This window comes from Strix uralensis, chromosome 1 (genome assembly GCF_047716275.1).
Source record: "Strix uralensis isolate ZFMK-TIS-50842 chromosome 1, bStrUra1, whole genome shotgun sequence".
NCBI lineage: Eukaryota > Metazoa > Chordata > Aves > Strigiformes > Strigidae > Strix > Strix uralensis.
This window is the reverse complement of record NC_133972.1, coordinates 29,274,519-29,300,650: the sequence shown is the minus strand read 5'-3', so window position 1 is coordinate 29,300,650 and position 26,132 is coordinate 29,274,519. Positions and strand designations below refer to the sequence as shown.

General features: G+C 40.9%; 1 protein-coding gene across 10 annotated transcripts in view; it reads right to left on the bottom strand.

The window, feature by feature from the left end:
- Window positions 1-2,820: 2,820 nt before the first annotated feature.
- The window catches only part of THRB (thyroid hormone receptor beta), a 175,326-nt gene continuing 152,014 nt past the window's right edge, over window positions 2,821-26,132 (bottom strand). For all 10 annotated transcript variants that reach the window (XM_074861062.1, XM_074861053.1, XM_074861084.1 and 7 more), the window contains 6 exons: window positions 24,453-24,553; window positions 20,341-20,488; window positions 18,355-18,560; window positions 15,026-15,172; window positions 9,725-9,983; window positions 2,821-8,468 (listed from right to left, as the gene is read on the bottom strand). In XM_074861062.1, the coding sequence (XP_074717163.1) occupies window positions 8,227-8,468; window positions 9,725-9,983; window positions 15,026-15,172; window positions 18,355-18,560; window positions 20,341-20,488; window positions 24,453-24,553 (1,103 nt within the window). In that variant the 3' untranslated portion in view covers window positions 2,821-8,226. The remainder of the gene's footprint in view (window positions 8,469-9,724; window positions 9,984-15,025; window positions 15,173-18,354; window positions 18,561-20,340; window positions 20,489-24,452; window positions 24,554-26,132) is intronic.

The following is a 26,132-nucleotide window of genomic DNA, read 5'->3' as shown; positions in this document are numbered from 1 at the left end:
CTGCTCTCTTACACCTTAGTAAACACCAATCCAAGGTGCAAGGTTAGTTTATATTACCCTTTGCCTTTTCCCAAGAAGGCTAATTCTGGAGAAAGAGAATAATAATCTAAAGCCAGCATGCATGTTTTCATCATGAGTAAACAAATCTAGGATTGGACCATGCGAAGTCTCTGTGCATATTGAATTGCTCGCCCCTGGGCACGCATTTTGTTCTGATGTTTCTGTTCTAATATGCTGTTTCCTCTTTCTTTCCTTCTTTCTTTCATCAGTCTCTTTTTTTTTTTTTTTTTTTTTTAGTGCTTTATCCACTTGCCAGGAATTGTCTCATGCTCAGATATTGCTGTATTTGTGGTTTTTTCAGGTCTTTGGCTTTTTAACTTTTTATTTTCCTGGGGTCCTGCTCCTTGGAGATATCTTTGAGATTTCACTTTGGATGTGTTTTCAGCTCTAGCCAACTCCTACTGCAACTTCATATACACACTAAGTTATGCCCAAGCTTTCATTTCCTTTTGAACATCACATCAGGCAGTGAAGCCTTCTGCCCCTATAGTTATTCCAGCAAAGACAACTCCTTCCCTTTTTTGCTTCTACCTCTGAGCAGGGAGATATCAAAGACCTTGCAGCTACATATAACACATACTTTTTTTTCCTCTAAATACCGCTTTTATTTGGATTTTGCAAAAATACTTTTATTTCTTGCACCTAGAGCATTTCTGTTCAGACACTGCTTAAAGCTACCCTCATACTCACTCAGAGCCTCTTGCAAATTCCAATTCCAATGGCATTTGGGAAATTGTTTGTGGTTTTGCTTTTGATTTGCTGATGTCCCTTTTACACTGCCATTTTCCAAACACAGTCCTCTATAGATTGTCTTGTTTTCCCTGTAGAAGGCCACACTGGCTCTGCACAGCAGGGTACTGAACTTCTACCATGTTTCCAAGTTTGTGATTTTCCAAGGCACCACAAGGTCAGGATCACCTAGGAGCCTTTTTTTTTCTCCCTTTGAGACCTCTGACTCAGGGATCCCTCAAGTCTTTTGGCATTCCTTGACCTCAGAAATCTCAAAGCTCTCATAAATGATTCAAAGGGTCTTCTGGCACGTCTTCTGCCTACCAAGGCAGCTTGAGTCAGTACCTACAGGGTCAGTGCTCCCCCCAGACATAGGCATGAGAAAGGAAAGATGCTCTCTGATCAAACCTGGAAAGGAGTCTTCTCTACCTGGTAAACTGTAAAGAAGTGGTGTCATATGAAATAGAGTGGAGAGACTTTTGTACTTATCCTTTACTTATTTCAAAGGTGGTGCATCTGCAGTCACTCTTAATACAAACATCCTTCATCTTGAAACCATTGATGCTATTGGGGATAGCACACAGCACACGTGACCATGAGTTTAAGACAAATGGCTGTTTAATCTTAGACTCCTAATTTCACACTGAGAAAACCTTTCAGACGTGGCTCAGTTTTCAAGGGGAGAGAACCCTCACCCACTATCACTAAGAGGAAGGACAAACTGCAGCTATACTTTCAACAACAGGCTCAGGATGCGTGAGGCAACTCACAAGAGACCACAGACACACTCCAGCTGGCAGCACCAGTGCTCAGGAGGCAGAACCGACCATCTTTTATGTTCTTCTCTGCAGTCATGAACAGGCACTGAAGTAAATACATGTGGCTGCCAGAATACTTCTCCTCTCCACAGACCTCATGCTACTCTTTGAGAAACACAGACTTCACCACTACAAACAAAGCCTGAAAACGTCACAGCCAATGCACTGGGGGCTGCGGGAGCAGTAATTTCTTCACATCGAGTAAACAAGTTGTTATACAGCAAATCAATTCCTTGCTCCAGAGCTGGTCCTGGAGGGCCTGAGCAGCCCACATCACTGCTAATTCAGTGCAGCCCCACCAGAGGCTTTGGCAAGACTTCCTCACTCAGGTGCCTGGGCTGAAGCGCTTGTAGGGCTTTAATTTAAGGCAGAGCATGGATTTCATGCTTTCCCTCAGGCTCCTCAGATGGAGCTTCTGCCTTTGAAGGCAGGCCCTATTCCCACGGGCGACGGTGGGAACAAACCCTCGAGGTGCCAGCGCAACGCTGCCCTGGGACAACGAGCCTGGCGTGGGGACGGCGCTCCCACCGACGCCAGGCAGAGGGAGGTCTGGGAGCTCAACGTCCATTTGAAGGCTCCCAGCACCTCACGTGGAAGGGGACCAGGAGCTGGCAGTCAGCCAGTAAATGCCTCTGGAAATCACTGTGAAGCAACGGCCTTAAATTGGTTTCCCATCTGGGGCAGGCCAAGAAATGATTCTGGATCCATGTGCTAGGTCTTGCTTTTCTTCTTGAGGGGAATGAAAGGACTGGAGGAGAAATCAAAACTGCAAAGGAATATGAGAACAGAGATAACATCTGAATGAGGAGACCTTCTCCAACAGGTAGGAGACTGAGGTATGGAAAGTGTGAAGAGACGGGAAGCCTATTTTCCTGTCACACTGTCCCCATCTAGACTGGGAACAGAAAAGGAAAGAAAGGGTGTTTCCCTTAAAAAGTGTAATTGAGACATAAATCAAGATCAGTTGGATGGACTGAATTAAGTTTGGCTGATGGGAACAGTGGGGAAGTGCAAACCTCTGGCTGGGTGCCCAAGGGAGGGGAGGAGAGGAGAGGAGGTAAGTATGAGGTAGGTGATGAAGGCGATGCAGAAGGATAGAAATGTGAACAAGTTAGAGCCGATACAACATTGTGCTTTGGGTCCTACTTTTCCCATTCCAGCAGCTTGGAAGTGTGCGACAGAGCTGATGAAAAAGAGACAGAGACACCAGGACCACTTTTCAGTTATAAGCTTTTTCTTTTTTAGAATTCAAGCTTACACAGTTATCTATGCCCACTATATTCATAATTACATTTTAATATCTGCATACAAAAGCTATGTAAAAATTATTTTCTTCCCCCAAATATACAAATTTTCTCTTTAGATAGTTTAAAACATTTGTGATCACAGATTTTTTTTTAATATATTTTAGGCTGAAAAAATATTACCAATCTAGCATAACTCTTAACACTGTTTGCAAAAAAATACATCATCCAAGGTACTTTGTTTTTTACCGTACGGTGTAATGTTTGCCTTACCCTCAGGGCACGAAACTGATATAAAAAAATAAACCAAATAAGCAAAACCCACAAACCTCATAGACAAAGTAAGAAGTCCTCCCAACCAACTTTGTAAAAACAAATAAACAACCCAAACCACCCTTCTCTTCAAAAAAATCATGAATGACTGCTTTGATGTATTTATGAGCAAAGTAAAACTGAAGAATGCTAAGGAAGTAGGAAAAGAGAAAAAGAAATTACAGTATGTCAGCTAGTTCATGCCCTGATACTATCTTTACCAACATTAAATGTGTAATTAAATAAAGTGTCTTTTAATGTTTTACATTGTGCTCAGTAATTTACATAAATTTAATCTACACCCGGGTGCTGATGTAGATTTACATTTGATTGTCTTGTGCATAAACAAGGTTAGCTTTTAAAGAAGGTAAACTGTGCAATGGACAGTCACAAACAACTTATTACCTGCACAATATTGCTTTTTGAAGGCGACATCAGTCAATGTGGATACACACAAATAATGCATACTCTTTGCATTTGCTAACATCTATACGACACACTAAAACTTTGTAATAAGGCCAAACCTTTTTTTTGTTTTTAATTTTAAAGCAAAAATATACCATAGTAAAAAAATGTGCTCACACTGTTTTGAGTCTTTAAGTGGAAAATAAATCTCTATCACACTAGAATAAAATTCTCTCTATAAAATTTAAATACGGATCACTTCATTGCTATATCAAAAGGAAACGTCCGGCAATCATCTCCAGATGATCACAATAACAAGACACATTAAGAGGTCCTGTCGCCTCTTCCTTTGTGAAAAGATAGATGTTGAACACTTTCAATTGCTCTCACAGTGAGAGGAATACGTTCCTTGGTTGTGGATTTTGAGTCTGTCAATGAAAAAGGTTTAGCCTTAGGAATGCTGGCTACATCTTAAAACCGTAAGACTGATTTTTATAATTTATGATTCATGCAGCAAGAAGTCAATATGACACATACAGGTTAGAGTTCCATAGCATAAAAATACATCACTAGCAATGACATGCTCTGCTTGTGATCAACAGCCCTGTCTTGGCAGATTTCTAATATAAATGGTCTTTCTGGACAGTTTTTTCCTCTTTCTGATGCCTGCCTCTGAAGAAGCAAGCAGTCTGCTCAAGGATGATTTTGGACCTTGGAGGTCTAACTCTAACATCTACGTTTTGGCAGAATGTAAACAAAAATCATTATCACGCACTATATATGTCATTATAAATATCATAACTTAGCTGAGATTACACATGAAATGAGTATCTAAATGCACGTGTTACTCAGAGCAAAACCATGAACGGTGACAATCAGGTTTGACAGGAAAAATCTTCTATGTAAGACCCACATGTAGACCACAAAGCAAACATGAGAGTTACGTGGCACCATCAGAAATGAGACTCTAGACTGCACTGGAAAGTGCACGTTTGTTATTTCCCTCAGAAGGCCAGTTACTACAAAGGGTGCTGACTGTAGTACTGATGTCTGCCACTCAGATGGTCAATCCAGTGGCTCGATCCTACAATGGCTTGAGACCACTGATATTTAAAAGCAAGTATGCCATTGCAGAACTAAGGTCAGTATCCACTGGTAAGAGTCTGCAAGAGCATGTGATCTAGTTTTGCTCTCATGATCACATAAATCAGGAGTCATATTGAGGGAGTCAGTGAAGTCACACAAAATAAGACTAGTAGGAGATCAGAGGCCATTAGATGTCAGTACATCAAATCTGTCAAACTAAGAGCTTGGTTTTAGTTTTCAACTGAGGAATACTACTAATCCCCTCTGTTAATCAGCGTCAGACTCCAACTTAATCTAAAAAGCTAGAAAAGTATGTTGACATACGTCCTTTCTGCTTAGAGCATGCCGAACCCGTCAAAGTTGGTTGCCTGATTTTAGGCACTTCAGTCCATCTGCAATCACCTAAAGAAGGAGACCTGATTTTCTGAACCCTGATTAAGCACGGCTCCAAACTGCATCAGCATCTTGGGAAGTCAGGCCATTAGCTCGGATGCCTAAATGCCGCTTACGTGGCTGAATTCAGACATCCATTTATGGAGGCTGTTTTAAAACTGTGTAACTTGCCACAGTAGGCCTCGGGGGAGAAGTTCTGTATGAGCAATGATTTTTACAGCAGCCAGTGTGCAAAGTATTAATGCTCAGCCCTGGCTCAAACTGCAGTTCTGTCCAGGGCATTTCAAGTTCTTTCATCTCATGCTGCCCCCACAAGTCAATCCACTAACTCTCACATTTTTTTCTAACCTCTGATCTTTATTTATTTTTTGATTAATGCAGTCCTGATAATCCCAAGTGTTAAAAAGCCAGTTATGAGGGCCCCAACAGTTATGAGCTAAGTCACTGCTGGGTAGTGACTTCCCACCTAAATAATTAACATTTAGGTTACTGCTTTTCTTTATAGCCCAAAGGATAAGAATTGTTGACCTTAATGACAGACTGAACCTCTCAAGCAGCAGCACAATTCCAGGAACTGAAGCTCTGAAAAATACATGAAGCAACATGGACCTTGCTGTGAGATCATTGTGAATACTACTAGGAGAAACGTGACATTTTTTCTCCTGGGTCTCATCCCCAGCTCAGTCAAAAGCTTGTACGCTAACTCAAGCTCACATTTAGTAAACAGGTGAGACTGACTTCAGGACGAACTCCATGCTCCAATCCATGGCAGACCAGAACTCCAAAAGACAGGCACATTCCTCTTTTCTTTGCAAGCCACTGTGGGTATAGACACAAGTAATGGATCAGCTGTTTTTTTTGATTTCCCTATATGCTATCAGTTCCCTATCAAGCCACCCCCAAATCGGGCATCTAGCACTCTTTACTGACTATGGATGTTGCTCATCTGAGATTCTGCACAACTACATGTGAGTTCATCATACTGTCTGGCCTCTTGTTCCAAAAAGCTAGAAAGTTTCTAACTCCTTGTCCCCAAGACATAGTGCTCTGCAAGGAATCTGGATAGAAACTGATGTTCTTAACACATATGCTTTGAGATGGAGCAAACGCAGCCCACAACAGAGGTTCTTCAACTTCAGCAAACAGTTAAGAATGAATTTCCAATGGTCTGTCTTCCTTGCTACCTGCAAAAAAACCCTAAACATCCCACTGTGTTCGATGTTCTCACAAAATGATGGGTCCAAACTCCTAAGTGATAACATCAGTGCTCACAACTCATCACTGGTGCATATGATATCAAAGAATGGGTAGAACAAGATTCCACATCCCTGAAAACATAGCCAACAGCACTCCAAATGCCTTATCAATGAAAATCGGAAAGAGGGGTGGAAACAATTTAAGCCCTGACACACACATACTGTATTCCACCTACAAGATAAGATTTCCTGAGTATCAGGTTTTCATGAGGGAATAAACACATAACATATGGGTTTAGATACGGGCCATGAGCTTTGAAAGCCAACACATCCACCCTAACAATGCCCACTGACTTGCCAGGCTAATATATCAATAAATAGCAGAGAAAGAAACTGGTACAAATGAATGCACAACATGAAGAACATGGGGTATGAGGAAGTGCAAAATACATGAACTAAGTCTCTGGTTCCCAGGAATAACAGAAGGATGCTTTTGATGTCTCATACAAATTCAGAGAATGGTTTAATATCAAGTTCATAAAACCCAGGGACAACACCCCTGAATGGAGATGGATGACAGAGAGGAACCTCTACCTATAATGCCCTCATCACCGGCCTCCAAATGTTCCAGGACTGTGAGCACTGGCTTGCAGATTTCGGCAGCAGGACATCCTGTCATTGCTCAGTTCTGTTCCTGCTAGTGCAGTTAGTGGAAATAAATTAAAGGAATCAAGAGAGAATCTAGCCAAACGAAACACATACAGACACCAAGGAGGGAGAACCTAGCTGATCAACACACTTACACACACACACACGCACACGAGAGGGTAAGAGAAGGAGAGAGAGAAGATAAAAATATGGAAATATGTTTAAGACATCTGCTGAAGATTTGTAATTATATATATATAAAATTATATCTATACGTGCATATAAACTTTATATATATATATATAAAAACCAAAAGATTACTGCCAAGCAACACTATTTGTATTACTGGGATAAAGCTGTACAGTCTTGAGTGTCATTAACAACACAGTTGGTTTCTGTCCCATCTGAAGGTCACCCCGTATGTTTTGTTCTCCTTGTCCTCATTCTGCGAGCATTCATATCCCTGAATAACTCTGAGGAAAGCCTGCTATCCTGACAGAGAACCTTCTCCCTCAGAGGGACAAATTTTCCACGCACCTCAGAAACAGCAGATCTCTCCACTCTCAGGAAAAGCACCTCAGATGATCAAATTCCTCTCCTTACTCCAACAGACCTCCCAGTGAAGTTACCTGGAGTTCAAATGCAGTAAGAACTGAAGGATCTTATTTTCTTATACACATGGAAAAAAAATGACTCAGTCCCTTCTAATACTCTGCGTTATTTTAAGTACTTAATGTATGGCGCAGAGGTAAACTGTATCTGCTGGAACAATCCTCAGATAATGATGGGATCATGATGATGATGAAGATCCTAGATCATAATGGTGACTGTTACAATAGAAACAACCACGAAGACTAGAAATTTCATCTCATAAAATGGTCACTTGTGCCCTGCAAAATGAGGTAATACTAGACAGAATTGCCGGGGTCAAATTAACAATAGCTGTTTTAACTTGGAGGCCAATTTATTTTCTGCCACTTCAATTTCTTTACCATATTTTCCAAGCAATGTGTGAGCTGGTGACCACGCAAGTGCTGGTGAATGAGATTGGTCTGTTTGTATTTTCACTGTTAAGCTGTCAAAGCACTCACATCAAAGGACTGAAGAACAAATTGCAATAGTCACAAGTACCCGCATTAAAGGGATGTTTTCATCCATGTGTATACAACTGCCCCCCAGCAACCCCAAGAGAAAACCCAAACAAAAACCCAACCCCGCCTCAAGAAACAGAAGAGCACGAAAGAAGAAGAACAAACAGAGGTGAGAAGAGCCGGGCAACGGGATGAAATGACAGCCAGTAGTGCGATGGGGGTGCGGAGAGCCGCTCCAGTCTCTCTAATCCTCAAACACTTCCAGGAACAATGGAGGGAAGAGTTCTGTGGGGCACTCCACCTTCATGTGCAGGAAGCGGCTGGCATGGCAGGCTCCGATCATTCGCAGGTCTGTCACTTTCATCAGCAGTTTTGGCCAAAAGTGTGCAACATGGTGTTTTCTGTAATTAATGTAGTGTTCGAATGCCAGGAGGAAACCCTCTTGACACTTTTCTATCCTCTCGACGCAAACAAGGCCTGGGCGATCTGTAGATACAAAGAAGCACAATTACCATTACTTATTACTTACTTTAACAAATTCCTGATCATATATCAGGAAAAATAGGATGATTCTGTTGTTAGGAAAGAAAGGAGGGACACCAAGGACATCTGGCTCTGCCACAAACAACTTCTTTGACCCTGGACACCAGTACTAACCCTGTTAAAGCAAGGAGATAAACCTTCCTTTCTTCATTCTGTGCCTGCTTTGCCCATTTAGAGTAGGGCTGTTCGGGAAGTGTTTCCTTGCAGTGACTAGACCAGATCTCAGCTAACTCTTCTATCTATAACCTTCTGTAAAACAACTAATAAAGAACCAAAAAAATTTCCTTGTCAGATTTCTAAACTACTATCTGTTTCTCTACAGTCTGACCAATGCTTTGATCAGGCTTTGGTCCACAGGTGAGCTGCAAAGGAAACTGTTAGGGAGCATAAAGGAAAAACACAGGCCAAAAGTTTGGCCAATTGTCTCAACCTGCACCCAGATGGATGCTGGGAAAGCTCCTTCACAAATCACTCTTCAGGAGACACTTCTGGGAAAGCAGGTCCTCTGAACTGCCTTCTGAAATCCCTATTCACGTATCACTGTGTAAGGAACTAAAAAGAAATCAAAATGTTTTGACTGGGAAGGTCAAATGTGATTAATGTGGAAACCTTTCTGTCGCAGACGCAGTTAATGCTTGTAAATCACTCTGTATTGTTATTCAGTACCCGATTTTCAAAGTGGTCTTAAAACATAATCTTCCCAAATCTGCCACTGCCCAAGAATGGAATTTCCTCTTTGGGCTGGCACAGTCAGTGAACACATATTTGAAAACATACTCAATTTAAGAAGGTTAGAAACTCTTTGGAAATCACATGAAATGGTCCGTGATGCTTCTGTGCCATTGCACCAAGAGACCAAATGGTCCCAGTGTGGGGAAACAGCACAGCTCTCAAATGCCCATTAGCAAGTGGTGGTGCTGTTAAGCAGGAAAACACGATGGCAGGTCCAACTAAGCATATGAGGCTCACAGAAATGTGTATCACCAAAGCCACTTTTATGCCCATCTCTGAATACCCTGATTTTTTTCCTAGTGCTCACCAAACTAATTCTAAGCTGCGTCAGGATTTTGAGGGAAAGTTTCTCCCACATTAGTCAGCATTACAAGATCTAACATTACCTATTTCTTTTAAAAGGAGGCTTGTGACAAAGTCTAAAGAGTTTTAAAATGGTTGGGGTCCCAACATATTTCTGTTCTCACCTGATGACATGAGCAGAACAGCCTGAAGAAGGGCAACCTCGGTGTCATCCAGGTTAAATGAAGAAAGAGACATGCCCAGGTCAAAAATGGCATCAGACACTACACCGAGACCCCCATTTTTCAGCTGGCCCCTTGTCACCGCCATCTCCCCATTTAGTGTTAAAGTCTCACTCTCGGGGTCATAGCGAACTGCTGCTCGGAGGGACATTATCTCCATACAGCAGCCTTTCAGAAGGATGATCTGGTCTTCACATGGCAGCTGCAGAAATTATAAATGGTAAAGAAAAAGATATGTTTTTCAAACTGAGTTCGTTTCACAACTACAATAAATCCATGAGCGTGAGGTTGCAGTTCACACCCCAGGACACTACCTTGCATAGTGCAGCTAGTCCTCCAAACACGCTGCTGACTGACTGCACCGCACAAACCTCCAAGACTTGCATTCCTGCTTTCCGAAACTGCCTGCAGGTTAACATCCCCACACCCCCTTAGGAAATCTAGTGGTGACACAGCTGTAGGCAAGTGGTCCTGGGCAAGACACTGAAAGCAAATCAAGCTGGTTCAGATGCTGAGGTGATGTGCCCAACTTGCAGAAGTGCTGCTCTCCATGGGACCGCTCAGTTTGTGGGAGCATTATAAAATTAAGTCAAATAAATGTAGCTTTCCACTTAGCAGAACATTTCACAAAGTGTGAAGGGTGAAGCAGACCTGTCAGGTGTCAGGTTGGTGGTAACACACTATTGGTTTTGTCTCCCATCAGAGTGGATCTAACTGAGATGGCTGAAGTGGTCACTGTTCTCAGCTGTTTACCCTTCTCTCTTCTACTACTGAACAACCTCAGCTTACAACTTAGTGTAACAGAATGAACTATAATTGGGGCCAGTACAGACCTCAGTCATCCTGGTTAAACTCATTGCCAGCCATGATTATTTCTTACCTGACCAGAGGAAAAGAAAGACATTTGGGAGGGTCCATAAGAGTGGACTGCTTTTTAAATAAAAGGAATGAAATAAATTATTGTATCTAGAAGAGGTACCTCAATCAGTGGGGCATGTACTCTTAATTCTCATTGCCCATTTAAACAACACAGAATTTATTAAACTATATTTAGCCTGGTAAGGCTGGTCTCCCTAGACTCCCTACATCATCGCTGGACAGACAAAAAATCTATAGTATAGCTCCAGCTCTTATGCTGGTGAATAAACTGTGATCGTCAGGGCATATGGCTAGACAGTTTTTTCCATGCCATTAAAAAAGATAAGCTGTCCAAATTGGTGGAGGTAGGTTCTGTATTTATAAAGTATAGCCAGGATGCTGACACATTAGGAGAATGTGTTCAGTTAAGCATGTCTTTATGTTTTCATGGGTAATTCAATGATAGCAAAAACCACCAAGACTATTTTGAGACTGTCACTAAATGAACAGCAAAGGTCACATATATGAAAAAGCAACTCATTTCTACTTGGCTTGAAAGGAGGCAAAAATCCATCCATTTCTGATTCTATTTACCTGATTTGCAATTCAAAATTAAAAACCCCCCATCAACTATAGGTTTACGTGGCAACTCTGTACTTGCAAACCAAGCACATTGATTTAGTGTAAAATGATGCAGAGTGGATGTCAGACAGTTACCTAACGCAACTGGAGAGCAGTTCCCTGTTAGAGAAGAGAAGGAGTTGAATCATGCAGCTATTTTTCCAGCAATGCCAACTTCAGGTGTGAAGTGTTTGATATACAAGAAAAATGATTCATCCTGTTCAGGGCAAATCACTTTCTCTGCAGATCACACTCAGCTCAGCAGCAGCGTGGGGAAGCAGCATGTGCACAGGCACAGTGACAGTCTTGCTACCCAACAACAATGCCACCATTTGGCTGCTGAGACTGAAGTAGAGAAAGAAACAGAGTAAGAAATAGGAATAAAGTCAAAGAAAATCAAATAAAAGGGAAAAGAAAAAAAGAAGGGAAGGGAAGGGAAGGGAAGGGAAGGGAAGGGAAGGGAAGGGAAGGGAAGGGAAGGGAAGGGAAGGGAAGGGAAGGGAAGGGAAGGGAAGGGAAGGGAAGGGAAGGGAAGGGAAGGGAAGGGAAGGGAAGGGAAGGGAAGGGAAGGGAAGGGAAGGGAAGGGAAGGGAAGGGAAGGGAAGGGAAGGGAAGGGAAGGGAAGGGAAGGGAAAAGAAAAAGAAAAAGAAAAAGAAAAAGAAAAAGAAAAAGAAAAAGAAAAGAAAAGAAAAGAAAAGAAAAGAAAAGAAAAGAAAAGAAAAGAAAAGAAAAGAAAAGAAAAGAAAAGAAAAGAAAAGAAAAGAAAAGAAAAGAAAAGAAAAGAAAAGAAAAGAAAAGAAAAGAAAAGAAAGGAAAAGAAAAAGAAAGAAGAAAGAGAAAATAAAAAAGGAAAGGAAAAGTAAGGAAAAGGAAAAGGAAAAGGAAAAGGAAAAGGAAAAGGAAAAGGAAAAGGAAAAGGAAAAGGAAAAGGAAAAGGAAAAGCAAAAGCAAAAGGAAAAGGAAAAGGAAAAGGAAAAGGAAAAGGAAAAGGAAAAGGATGTGTGAGAGTAACCATCAAGAGATACTGGCATAGGTAACTTCAGAGAAAAAAGACATGAAAGAAAGTAAGGGAGAAGAGAGAGGAAGAGAGAAATGAAGAAAAAAGACTAAGGAGAAGAAAGAATGGTGGAAAAGAACAGACAGGTAACAGTAGGGAAGATATTTCATGACGCTTCATCTGTTTTATTAGTGAGCCATTAAACCAATGAGAATTTCTCTTCCTACTTGAACCTTCTTAAAACTTCTTTATGGTAGCAGTGATCTGACTATGCCCATCCTTCACATGCTTTCCTAACTCTGAAGGATACACGGGACACCTGTTTCATGGATGCCAAGCCTCAGGTCTTATGCACTAGTGGCAGCAGGTATCAAAGACAGAGGGCTTGAACATTGCTACCAGAGCACCTTCCAGGAGTGGTGTCAACAAATGTGGCTGGTTATCTGCCATGTTGTCCTTTCCTCCTCTCTCTGCAGAGAGAAAAAGCAAAAGGCAGGAACCTGAGGTGCTCACCTCTGCAGGAGATACCAGCAGTCAGCACACATGTAATGCCGCACCATGGAACTGAGCTGAGCTGAGCTACCTAGAAAGGTGTTTACACAGCTTCATCCAGCGTGGAACCACTGATGCCTGTGATGCTTAAACTCGCATCAAACTGATTAAATGCTCCTCAGCCTTCATCTTCTAAGCAGAAGGAAATGCAAGAAGGAAACAACAGCAGAAATGCTGAGAAATAAATGAAGTTTTTCTTATACTTTTGAGTACTCTGGGATTAGATTCTTGCTTTGAGGCATGGGCCAATGGATGCACACAAACTAAGCCGGGCATTCACAGTGCTTTGCTGGCTTGTGCATGTGTCCAAAGAGAGAAAGAAGCAGCCATGAACATGTAAGTGGCCATGCATGTTCCTTGCCATGCCCCTTCTTCACAGAGATTTATTACACTCTCAGCCTGAGCCTCTGGAAATCAAGAACTGAGATGATGTTTAAATGCTCTGCAGGTCCTATGGGAGAAAGGAGGGCTTTTTCTCATAAGCAAATCCACAACCCACACAGTGTTGCTTCTAAGAAAAAGTTATGGGTTACAAACCGTAACTGAAATAAAGTTAACAGGACAGTGTCCCTTCAAAAAGGAGCAAACATCTGTCATTTTCTTTATGCTACAGCAGGAGCTATATGACAACTCAGAGCACAGCTGTCCTATTCCTTTGTGTTCACGAGGAGTTGTCCCTCACTCTGCCATCAGACCTCGCTGTCTACGGGTGTCAGATTTATACAGTGGCTCAGCTCTAAACGAAGTCTATCCTAGCTGAGCTGCATAATCTACAGAGGTCATGCCCAATGACGCCTTGACTTCTTCACCCACGCTTCCTTCCTGGCTCTGACACAAGTGGGCCCATGGTAGCCAGGAGGGGTAGGAGATGTCAGATGGGCACTGCAGTCTGTGTGCAACTGGCAAAGCTTTCTAAATTAAAAAGACTACCTTGGTATGTCACTGCAACTTCCCGCCAACAAACGTCAAATCAGAGGAGACAGATTCCCTCAGACACTGAATGCTGCCAGGGCCTCCTGATCTATGGACACATTCCCTGCATTTTACAATCTTCATGCTTGGCCACTGTTCTATGCTTTCTTGCTGATGGAGCCAATGCTGAGGTTAGCCAGGGAGAGCTATTTACACTATGCCAACTATTGATATTTACCTCTTCTTGTTCTGTAGGCGCCAGAAGATATAAATAGCTCTCCTTGACTGACCTTAGAAAAGCTGTCGGCCACAGAGAGTAAAATGCTATGGCTGCCTTAAACTTCCTCCTGACTGATATTTAGTTCTTAGGAGGAAACATTGTTCCTGAGTTGGGGAGCCTGATAAACTCATTGACCATGATCACTCCCATTCTGAATGTCATTCACTTGGCATTTCACTAGCAGAGTCAAGTGTTGCTCTGCAGTGTGGGCGAGCAGGTAGGCATCCTTCCATACTGGATTTGGGATATTTCCATATTAAAACTCCCATGGTTGTGGATCCTGAGGGACTCACAAGACTTAAAATTATTAAGACTGAAATATTATTTCAGGCTGAAGTTCTGATAACATTTTTTAAGTTAGGAAAAAATATCATCAGCCATTGCATCTGGTCCTCCAATAAAAATGATACCTCGGTGTAAATGAGATCAGACTAGGGCCTCTGTATTCCTAATGTGCAACCAAGTCTATTTGAGTCTATTTATGGTATATTTTACATGTGAGTATCTGTCTGGAATGACAATCCGTTACTTTTACAGACTCTTTTATGCACAACCTCCCCATTCACGAAAAGCATGCCAAGGGAACCCAACGAGGCAAACGCCATTCCTGGATAGGGATGCTTTCCTGAATTTGAAGAATTTATTACTGCATAGACCCAACTCCACAATACTGTACCCACAAAGGAGCCAGAAAGCACAGAGGGAACTGTGTGCTGGAAGATCTGATTAAACGTATCAAAGATGCTTCTAGACAGTCTCTTTTTGTTCATTTGCTTTGTTCAAGGCCCCCTCTAAACACACATTAGAGTCCCTAAAGAACAATGATGACTTCTAGATAAAACAAAATCAGGATTTCAGTAATCACAAGAAAAACAAAACTCATAAAATCCAGATGATTCTAGTCCCATCTATTTTGATTCTCTAATTTTTCTGATTTTAAACATAGTGATTTTTTTAGTTCCATGCTAGGAGTATTTTGAATAGTTTTTAACAACAGGCATACAAATGAGGAAGTCTTCTTACCTCACAAAACATAGGCAATTTTTTGGCAAAATCCACCACTCTTGTAATCGCTGGTGTGATAATTTTTGTAAACTGGCTGAAGGCTTCTAAATCCACTTTCCCACCTTCTGGGGCATTAACTATTGGTGCCTGCCCAATATCTTCAGGCTAAGGATATAAACAAATATATTTAAAGGAACAATCTATCTTAGAGCAAGTATTTTATACTCTAAAAAGTCCTGCTTGGTGACGAAAGATATGCTAAAATAATACTATTCACTTTATAAGTAAAGCCCATTACGCCACAAAATGTGAATTTGTTTGTAAGGCATTTGTGAAAGAGGTGACTGCACAGAGAAATGGGTGAATGGCATGGCGCTACCCATCCTGTGTGGGCAGTTGCACTTCTGGGCACATGCAGTTTCTTCCTTGTGCCTGTATCTGAATATTTTGTGGGTGTAGTGTATGCATTTTTTGCTTAAAAATATAGGCATGTTCTGGTTTCTTACAGGTGCTGAGAACACTCAAGTTTCTCTCAAAGCGAAGGAAGCTGAGGTGACTTGTTACCCTGGAGAAGATGCTGAGAGCTTTGCAGAATCGGGCTCTATCACCTACTCGAAGTTCTGAAATCCTCCCCAGAACAGATTGCCTGGTACCACAGAGCTCCAGGCAACTGCCAAGGCCTGTTTCCAAAACTAGGCTGAAACAACTGATGACTAAGAATGGACTAACAAAAAGCTAGTCTGGATAAAGTGACTAGAATTTAAACCTGTCTGGGTAAAATTATGGTTGAAAATCACCTTCTGCATGACTTCAGCCCAAGGCTTCTCCCAAAGAGAAAAATAATCATATTTTGAGGTTTTCAATAGGGATATACAATGAAATAGCTTCGAGCAGAATCTGCGATAAGTGTTTTTTTATTGCAACCGCACTTCAACTTGTTCACCTGATTTTATGACAGCTTGTCAGTGCTACTGTGTATTTTAAAACCAGGCATATCAAAGCTGTTTTGTTCACTAAGCGTGGCTTTGTGGTTGTAAAAGACCTGCCAACCACCATGCAGAGGTTCCATTTTGTTCACATTAGAGAGTCAAAAAATGGATAAAACCCAGAGAAGAAGGCCTTTAAGACTGATGGACTTCATAACATTTATAACAGGGGAGGGGCTGAAAGTGCTGTCAATAATAAAAACTTGTGGTCAGCAGTTTTTTAAAGCAACACATCATAAAAGATCCTTCCACAGCTCTGTCACCAATCTGAATCCAAATCTAACTTCTTTCAAGAAAAAACTCAGCAATGCGTTAATAAAGCAAGCAGCAATTGTAAAGGAACAATGAAGAGGACTGGGCTCAATTATCTGATGGTTCCTACTAAAAAACTCAAGTAATCCCAGTTCTAGGCTCCCTCCCTTCCTGAACCTTGGGAAACTAAACCACATTGTCTCTGTGCTCATGATAAACAACCTTCATCACTTCCAAGCAAGAAGACCAAATGCTTAAAACTACGCATAACGTTGTTAGGGAGAAAAAGAAAGAACACAACATTTTCTTGGGAAAGGCAAAAGAAATCAGGATCACTAGGTAAAGCTAACACACTCCAGAAGGGCATGCAACTGGAGAGCCCTTGCCACCTAACTCACCTCAACAGGGAAAGAGGTCCAGACCTCAAAGAAGCTACCGCTGTTGGAAATCTCAGCTGCCTAAGGACTAATCCACAGCTCCTGGGGCATGTGGTCAGCTCCTCTTGCTCTTCAACAGCTTGTGGCAGGGGCTTTCAAAGCCCTCCACCTGGGGCTGGCATGCCATCCCCATCCCGGACTTTCCCTTCAGCAGTCACTGCAAGGTGTCAATGAGCTTCCTACACTTGCCTTGAAATCACTGGGCTTCAGCATATGAGCACTGCAAGGAACCAGGAGGACCTGCAGCAAGGGCTGCACCAAGAGCAGTTTGGTCCGACCTAAGAACCAGCTGCGGAAGTCAGAGCTGGTTTCTGAACTGCTCATCACAGCTGCCACCGCTGCCTCTGCCCCATCCCTCCCCTCTCCCAACAGCCCTGTCATTACATCACCTCGACCTGCATTTGGCCACTCTTTGCTGGAGGCTCCCCCTCTTGACAGCTGTGACTGTCCCCAGAGCCTGAAGTCCCTCAACGACCACATTTTACGTGTCCCAGTGTACTCATCCCCAGCCCCAACCTCAAGCTCCCCATGCTTTATCCCAAACCACGCGATACCCAAAGAACAGCACTCCTGCCTAAGCAATTGAATCCGCCACTGCAGCTGCTTCTTGGTCTGCTAAAACCAGCTCTGCAAACCTTGCTGTGCAGCACCACTGGAAAGTGCTCTGCTGCTTCTTGCCAGCAATCAGTGGCTGTGGTTTCCTGACTACACGCTACTATGAACATGCAGCCATTCATATAGAAATTTAAACAGTGCCACTGGAATTAACAAAACATTATAAAAGGGGTCAGCTGGTTTGAATATATAATTTCTCTTAGCAATTTAACAGTGGGTCAAGACTCCCTTAGTGAACTAGGCAGCAGGAGCCTAGGCTTGCAAAAAATGAATATTCTCTACCTGATTTGGTATACACAGACTGTTAAATACCCCCGTGTATTCTTGAAACAGTCTATAATCCCTCTTTTGAGCTGTATAAGCATTTTGCATTCTGCACTTCTTCCTTTAAAAATCGATTTAGAAAAATCAATTGAATCCTTTTCTAAGGCTGAGCACCACAAATCATCATTTTTTTCCCTGATCCTTAGTTATAGGCTGAAAACTTAAGTCATCTTGTAGTCTGCAATCCCAGTGCTATAGTGTATGTATCATCCTGCTTTCACTGACATTCATTTTTCTTTGCCAAATTTATTTTAATTAATGTGTTCACTTTGGAACAAGGAAGCAAAACCCACAAGTTATTAATAAAAAATATCAGCTTTCACCTAAAACTTTACATTGTTTTAATACTTACAATATGTTGTATGCTAGTCCCTAATAAAGACAACTATCCCTAGATATAATATATAGAAAAAGATATGGTATGCATTATAGACTGCTACTGTTGTTAATCAGGAGTGAAAAATTTTTTCTACTTATCACAGCACATTAAAAGTATCCAGCTAGGTAAGACTTAACTTAGCAACACTCTGTTTATCTTTTGAAAACATGGTCTGATCAAACACTGAGCTTCAGGCAAGAATAAGCAAGTAGTAACTACAAAAATAATCTGGTTTTCATAGATGTCAATACACTGGCAGATATATCCTCTTTGGGGTTGTAATGTTGGGAAGGGACCTCAGAAGAAAGAAAGGAACGTGGCTCCAAGTGCGGTGTAAAAGGCTACAGTCCTTACCAGAAATTTCCTTTTCTGCTTCCAGTGGCTTCCTTGTGCATTGGTGGCCACATGTGCTTCAGTAACAATCTTGATGAGCTCCCATTCCTCATCCGTTGGCTCTGGTTTGTGCCCAATGGTTTTCTGCAGCTCTTCCCGACGTCTCTTCTCTCGATTTTCTTCTATCAGCTTCCTCTTTGCCAACCGCTTGCTGTCATCCAACACCACTACCAGGGGAAAAGCATACAAAAATGGCAGGAAGCTCTTAAGGTTGTCTGGACATTGGTCTTTTCTATGCCTGAGGTACTAATTGATTACAAACACCTTAACTAATCAGTAAAGAAGTACTCTGGTAAGATCCACAGTTGACACAGTTCTCACTTCTCCCCCCAACTTCCATTTTCTCAGAAGCCTGTATTGCAAAGAACGCCTTACCCTTCTGGTAACGTTTTGTACACTGCCATTGCCTTCAGTGGCTTATTCCACCAGTAAAACTAGTATCTAAAAGCTTTGTGAGGACTCAGACAAAGTGCTCCTATAACGGACTTGGAGTAATCCATGTTGGGAAAGATGCACTTTTGTTTTCTTTAAAGTACTATCAGCACACTTACTGCTTTGAATTGCATAGAATGTGTTCTTGTAAGCCTGCAGAAAGTAACGTGGATTTAAGAAAGTGAGAGTACTTATTCACAGGCTCAATTACCTGTTGCATGACATAATCAGAAACAATTTGCCTTCAGCTCTTTCCTTAAGCCCTGCAAATGGTGCCGTTCTGTAGGGCTCTCCCTAGAGCCCCGCTACTTCCAGTGATGCCAGACACACAGGCCCCAGGGCTGCACATCTCTGACCACCACTGAAGGTTTTATCCCATTACTCACGCAAATGTGAACAGGCCATTTAAACAGACTGGCCTGCTTTAGCAGAGGAGGACCCTTCTGATCCAAACGAAATTGGATCAACGAAAGCCCTGCTTATGTGCTTCTGTTCACATATTTTAAGTCAGACTATCCTAACCTTCTTGGGTTGGGGGATAGCTGGCCCGTCTGCCACACTCAGTGACAGCTCTTTTGGTGCGTACGTAGATGCAGCCCACAAAGGCCATAGCAGCTTTATGGTAACGGTCCGGGCTGGTCAGAACCAGACTCAGAGGAACTTCTCACTCTGCACAGCCACTACCTGGCCGATGCTCACCACTGCCTGCTGCATCAGACTGGGCTGGAGGCGAACCGGTGACCCAGAGTTACCCAGCCCCCCGTCCTGAAGGTCCACCTGGCTAAAATGAAATTGTGTCATTTCTTCTATCTCCCTCTGGACAGAAGGCACTGTTATACATTATATTAACAATGAAAAATACTAAGTTAGAATATTTTCCTGTTGTTTATTTGGCCTGTTTTTCTATCAGTTCTTCTGCAGAAGATTATGCTGGCAACAACCATTAACATTAATGCATGGGGGATTTACATGACTTCCATTTTCACTAATCAAAGTTATTGATGTAAATCTCTGTGCAATGGCAAGAAAAGAAGACCCCTAAGGGTTAATCTTACAGCCATATTTTTTAGTTCTTTAGAATGAGAGTCGAACTCTTTGCAGTAGACAACTTCTTCAGGGCTAAAAATAAAACAAACAACTGCAGGATGACTCATACAACGACATTCAATTTCACATCCTCCAGAATTCTCTAAACAAGATGTTTTTTTTCTCAAGCAAAGTGTCCATCCAGATGCATTTCGCCCTCCTCTCCTCTGAAGAGTGAACATTCCTACTGTTATTCAGCCTGGTAAGGCCAGGAGAAGGTGCAGTCTGGTGAAGGATAAACACAAAATTACAGTCCCATGAAAGAGGTTTGATGCAACGAGCGTAATTCCCCGGTACAAGTTATTAAAAAAAAAAGTACTGGTAGTTCTGCTCTACTTTAACAATTTTCACCCATCAACATACTTTAAGCAAACACACACATTAAAAAAAAAAAAGATAAAAGAAAGAAAACCAGAAAAATATACTTACAATCTGTTGCCATGCCAACAAAGATGCATTTTTTGAAGCGACATTCCTGGCACTGATTTCTTGTTACTTTGTCTATCACACATTTTCCTTCATATTTACAGGAATAGGTTGGATGGAGGTTTTTCTGAATGGTTCTTCTAAAAAAACCCTAAGTGCAATAAATAAATGCATTGGAAAGCATTAGTGTTGTGCAGCTTTTTCAAATTGGAGGCCACTTTGGTTTGGTAGGAATGTACCTAAGTATGCAAGATAACATACTTCATTCCATGAAACTCTCAAAGAGAAAAAGAACAAACTGGTTTTATAGTGTATGGCATTTCTTTTCGGAGTTTCATGAAACATTTCCTCCCTAAAAATGAAAAACACAGAAATATCTTAGGCAAGTAAAGGCGTAAGTAACGCTGTCTTGGAGGGACAAATACTGTCTATATGTCTTCTTGAAGTCTTATGTTTGTGTGTGTTAAATTTTTTTGTATTTGAACTAGAGAGTTTATTTTGAGCCCCTTTCTAAATTACATAATCATTTTGAGGGATATTAAGAGGCACATACATACTTATGATTAAAGAGCAGCTTCTGCAAATATTAAGAATGATGGTCTGGATGTGCTACTAAAGGATTAAGAACAAACAGTTCTACTCTTTTCTTTCCATCACAGCCAAATAACCAACCAACCAACCAACCAAATCTGTGCAAGACTAAGAATTTTGCAAACTCAATTTACACAGTCTTTGAGTTTGGTTCTAAATAATGGATCCATAATTATCTGTATTTCTGAGAGGAGGATTTCATTTGTATTTACCACAGACCTCTGTATTCAAGACAAACATCACCAATAAAGATCCTTCTACATATAAATCCATTTGTTCTATCTATCTATCTATCTATCTATCTATCTATCTATCTATCTATCTATCTATCTATCATAATATAAATCTGTATTGCCAATTGCAACATGGATTTGAGGTCAGATCCTAAGCTCATGTGAACTAATGTAGCTCCACTGAATTCACTGATTTATACACCCCATAGACACTGGCCTTAGGTAAAGAAATCAGATACAACTTATCTCTGAACATTATGGACCTAATCCTGGTACTAATTTCAACATGACTTTTCTCATTGGCTTCCACAAGAGCTGGATAAACTTCCAAGTCTGCAATATATGGACAAGATAGGCTGTAAAGCAAGAAATTCAGACTTTAATTTCAAGTTTCACCATTGTTTGAGACTATCTACACAGAGCAATGCAGCTTGGGACCACCTTGACATAGAGAACATGCTGGGACCCTAGTTCTGCTTGACTGAGGCCACTGAGAATGGCTTTGGTTTCAGTGAAAACAATGGCAAAATTCAAGTGAGATTTTACCTAATGAACAGCCTTTTTTTTTTTTCATTTTATCTAATGAATAGTCTCTTCACTTCACTAGGTGAAAGGTCTGTTTTTAATTATGTTAAATAACATCCAGTAAAATCTTATAGCAGTGTGTAATTTCTTTTAATACAGAGACATACAGTTAAGTCTGTATTTCAGCTTGAGCTCCTAACTCCAGTGAAGACAATAAAGAGCCTTGTCCTCATTAGAGTTTTATCTTACAAGATCCAGCTGAGAGTACAACTCTTTCTTCCTTAATAATGATAAGACCTGAAATCTCAATTAAACTGAGTTGCATAAAGCATGTGTGTGAGCCTTTGCGAGATTGGGACCTGTGGGGTTGAGGTAAAATCCAGGAAATCACAGGCAAGATGTCCTTATGTGGGGTTTGGATCAGGTCTCAAACTCTTATCTACCCAACAACTGAATCTGGATCCACTCTGAAGTCTGTGATGAATTCCGAGAGACAAGACCTGCCCCTCTCCTCCCTGAAGATCAAAGATGGCTCTGGACAGCCAGGGACACAGGATCTCTAGTTACAGCAAGAGATGGAAAAATCTCTGATGAATCTCATGAAGTGGTACTGAACTTCTGTTTTCCAAACCTTGCATGGGACTTAATGTCACTATAGCTTTACAATGGCAAGGCTCTGTCAACACCTGTGTTGGGATCAGCACATCTCATCTTCCCATTTCTTTGCACTTCTCAAAAACTTTTTGCAAAAAACGTCTTTGATCATCTCTAGATACAATGTGGTAAGGAAGCTGCTCTCTCTATTTGTCCAAACAGTCACAGAAGTGTTATTTTCATCAATAAAAGAAAGCACATTTTATTGTAAGGCAACTACTCTTTTCCTAAATTCGTTTACTATGCACCTATATAGCAATAGATGCAATGGGTACAGTCCGGAGAAACATTTCAGTGACGTCAGAACTCACTGTTGGTTGTGTTTAAATTCCTTACAATTTAGTTTTCAGAAATTATGTGTGAGGATGCTTTGATCATGAAAGCACTTGCCAAAGAATATTTTTGGCTGTCAGCCCTGATTAATGTTGTTACAAAATAAAAGTGATTTTGAGTGTAAGCAACCAGTATATGTCAAATTAATTGAGAATTGATTACATGTAACTTTGGTGATAAATCACACAACTTGAAGTGTATATGCAGATCCTCCAAAGCATGGGTTGAAATTGTCCACACAAAAAAACCCAATCCTGAATGAATACATTTGCAAGAACAACAACAAATCAGAACAAACCAAAACAAAGCAAAGCCAAGCAAAGCAAAACAGTCAGTTTGTAAGACAACTATAAGGAGGAGAAAGAAATTAATTACTTTTTGAAAATCATTAGCTCTGTTCCTTGTGCACGTAAGCATTATTTTAAATTGTACATCAGACAGAAGAACTGTATCTGAAGATAAAAGTGGATTTTGTATGCTATATATTTAAAATGGCTCGTAGGCATAAAAAGAAATACTTCAGTTGGAGTAATAAAAACCTTAATACGAAAGCTGGCAAGAGATAGAGCTGTTCAGCTGGGAGCAAAAGATATTTCATAATGCCACAGTGTTGCTTACTTCTCATCTTATATGAATTAAGTCATATTCATATATTTTATGCATTGTTATCATCTGGTATATGGGATGCAAATGTGTAAGAATCAATTGTTCAGTTCCACAGTTCTTTTTCAGATATAAATATTTTTCATACATATTATGTATGTATGTGTATAAAACCATGATGAATATCACCACAAATCTGATATACATAGGATATTCAGGTCTTTGTGCATTTCATAAATGTAACTTAGGGCAATGCTGTACAACTGAAGGAACTACTTCAACACAAGGGTTACTGTGATGTGGGTATCTAAAGCCAATCCAAACCCAAAATCTCAGATCCAAATATTCCAGACTTTGGGGATGAACAGAATACGATTTTGTGGCTTAGTCCCATGACACTAGTCCATGACATGTGTGGTCCCATTTGTTTAGAAAAACAATAATTTTTTATTTTCTGCAAGGAAGAATAGCTTTCTTTCAGGATCTCAAGCTATTCAGGCAAATTTATGGCAGTGAAATCATGTAAGATGTGCCTGATTGTGTTACTCTTTTTTTTTTTTTATTTACTTGCCCAAAGCAATCTCTTTTTTAATTTTGCATGTAACTTTGGAGATGCAATTTAGGGCTGAAAGCACATTTCAATATGCTTAAGTTAAAGAAGTCAAAATCTTTTTGAAACTGTCTTAACTGGGTATCAATGCTTCCCGAAGTGATGGATGTTACTATTCTATGAGCATGTGGAAGGGATTTTGATTTTTGCTTCTTCACAGTGACAATGAGAGGAACTGGAACACTGTTAATCGCTGCAGACTCTTCATGGCCATAGGCAGAATCTCAGCTATTGCATAAACAGCTTCACTGGAGTATGCCGATGTACACTGGCTGAGAACATGGCCAAAGAAACATTAAAAAATGGAAATGTGAGAGCTAACAGTTAAACAGCAACAACAAAAATCTAAATTTCTTGCTTTTCAGAAGCAAACACTGCAAAAATCAACTATATTCCTTATGCATATGAAGAGCAGAGGCATAGCCAGATACAGCTTATCGTCAGTACTGGATGTTCTTATTCGCTTCTAATCTGTCTTTGTTTTATTTGACAGCACAGTTCAGGTCTGTATAATGGAGGAGCTGGAGAGCTATTTCCGATTCCCACTTTCCCACTGTGCCATTTACCTTGCAACCTTCGCAAGTGATGCAGCGATAGTGATATCCGGTGGCTTTGTCCCCACATACTACACATAGCTCATCCTTGTCTAAGTAACTGGGTATATACCCTGTAAAGAAAAAGAGGATGCGGCATGTAAACTTGTTGTAAAATGATATGATACATTTGATAGAAAAATGTTATATTAAAATCCACTGCAGATCTTGTCTACCAGCCCCATACTTCAGAACTCACTGAATTTCCTGAATAAAAAGCTCATACTCTGTTACAGACTTATTTAAACATAGTCTATAATATCTTTGACTTTTTGGACTGTTTCAGCATCTACTGGTCAAGAGGGCGAAGTCAAAACACGATTGTTCTCTCCTGAGTGAAATACTGCCTCAGAAAAATCAATATATTTATTTTTACCTCAAAGTCTTTGATGTGAAAAAATAAAATAACAGCAAGATATACAATGTATTTCTCTTTTCTGTTTCACAAGAAGTCTGATATACTGTATACTGAAGATGAGATCCCAGGTTGCAGCGTGACTCAAGGACCTGGTAGTAAGAAATATTTACTGAGACATCGTTTGTTTCAAAAGAGCTCCACAGGTGTGGTTAGACAAGCACCAGCAACAGATAGCCCAAGCTGTACTGATCATACCTGAACCTGGGCGTGTTCCACAGGGACATTTAATATAGCCTGAATTTAGGGCAAAATACGTGGGTATTCAAATATACGTGTGTGTGTACATGCATGTGTTAGAATGACATTTTCTCTTCTGAAGTAGTTTACCAGACACCCAACAAGTGAAATCAAATACTACTGCTATGAAAAACACTGGCAATGCTTGGTTCTTTTCCTACAATGACATTTGTTTTGATAACATAAACATATTTTCAATTTCAGCAAAAACCAAAACAATTGTGATGGCAACAAAAAAGTAATTCTAAACTAAAGAGAACTTTTAAACAGGGTAAAATATAAACCTTTCAAAATAAGTGTTCCCATGACTCGTAATTAATGGAGGTATGGTACATTTCCTTCTGAAAAATCTCTCTGTGAAGATGTAACACAGAGATCTCAGATTCACTCTGAGGGGAGAGAGGGAAGTGCAGCTATTTGTGTAACTGTGTAAGATTATTACAGTGTAGTAAATATTTCACAGAATCCCAGAATGGCTGAGGTTGGAAGGGACCTCTGAAGGTCATCTGCTCCAAGCCCCCCGCTCAAGCAGGGCCACCTAAAGCCAGGTGCCCAGGACCATGTCCAGATGGCTTTTGAGTATCTCCAAGGATGGAGATTCCACCATCTTTCTGGGCAATCTGTACAAATGCTTGGTCACCCTCAGAGTGAAAAGAAAACATTATTTTATTGTCTTCAGAAGGAATTCCCTGTATTTCTATTTACACTCGTTGCCTCCTGTCCTGTCACTGGGCACCACTGAGAAGAGTCTGTCTCTGTCTTCTACTTGATGGGGGATCAGGTATTTATACACATTGGTAAGACCCCACCTTGAGCCTTCTCTTCTCCAGGCTGAACAGTCTCAGCTCTCTCAGTCTCCCCTCATAGAACAGATGCTCCAGCCCCTTCATCATCTTTGTGGACCTTTGCTGGGCTTGCTCCAGTATGTTCATGGCTTTTTTTGCACTGGGGAGCCCAGTCCTAAACCCAGCAATACAGATGTGTCTCACCAGAGCTGA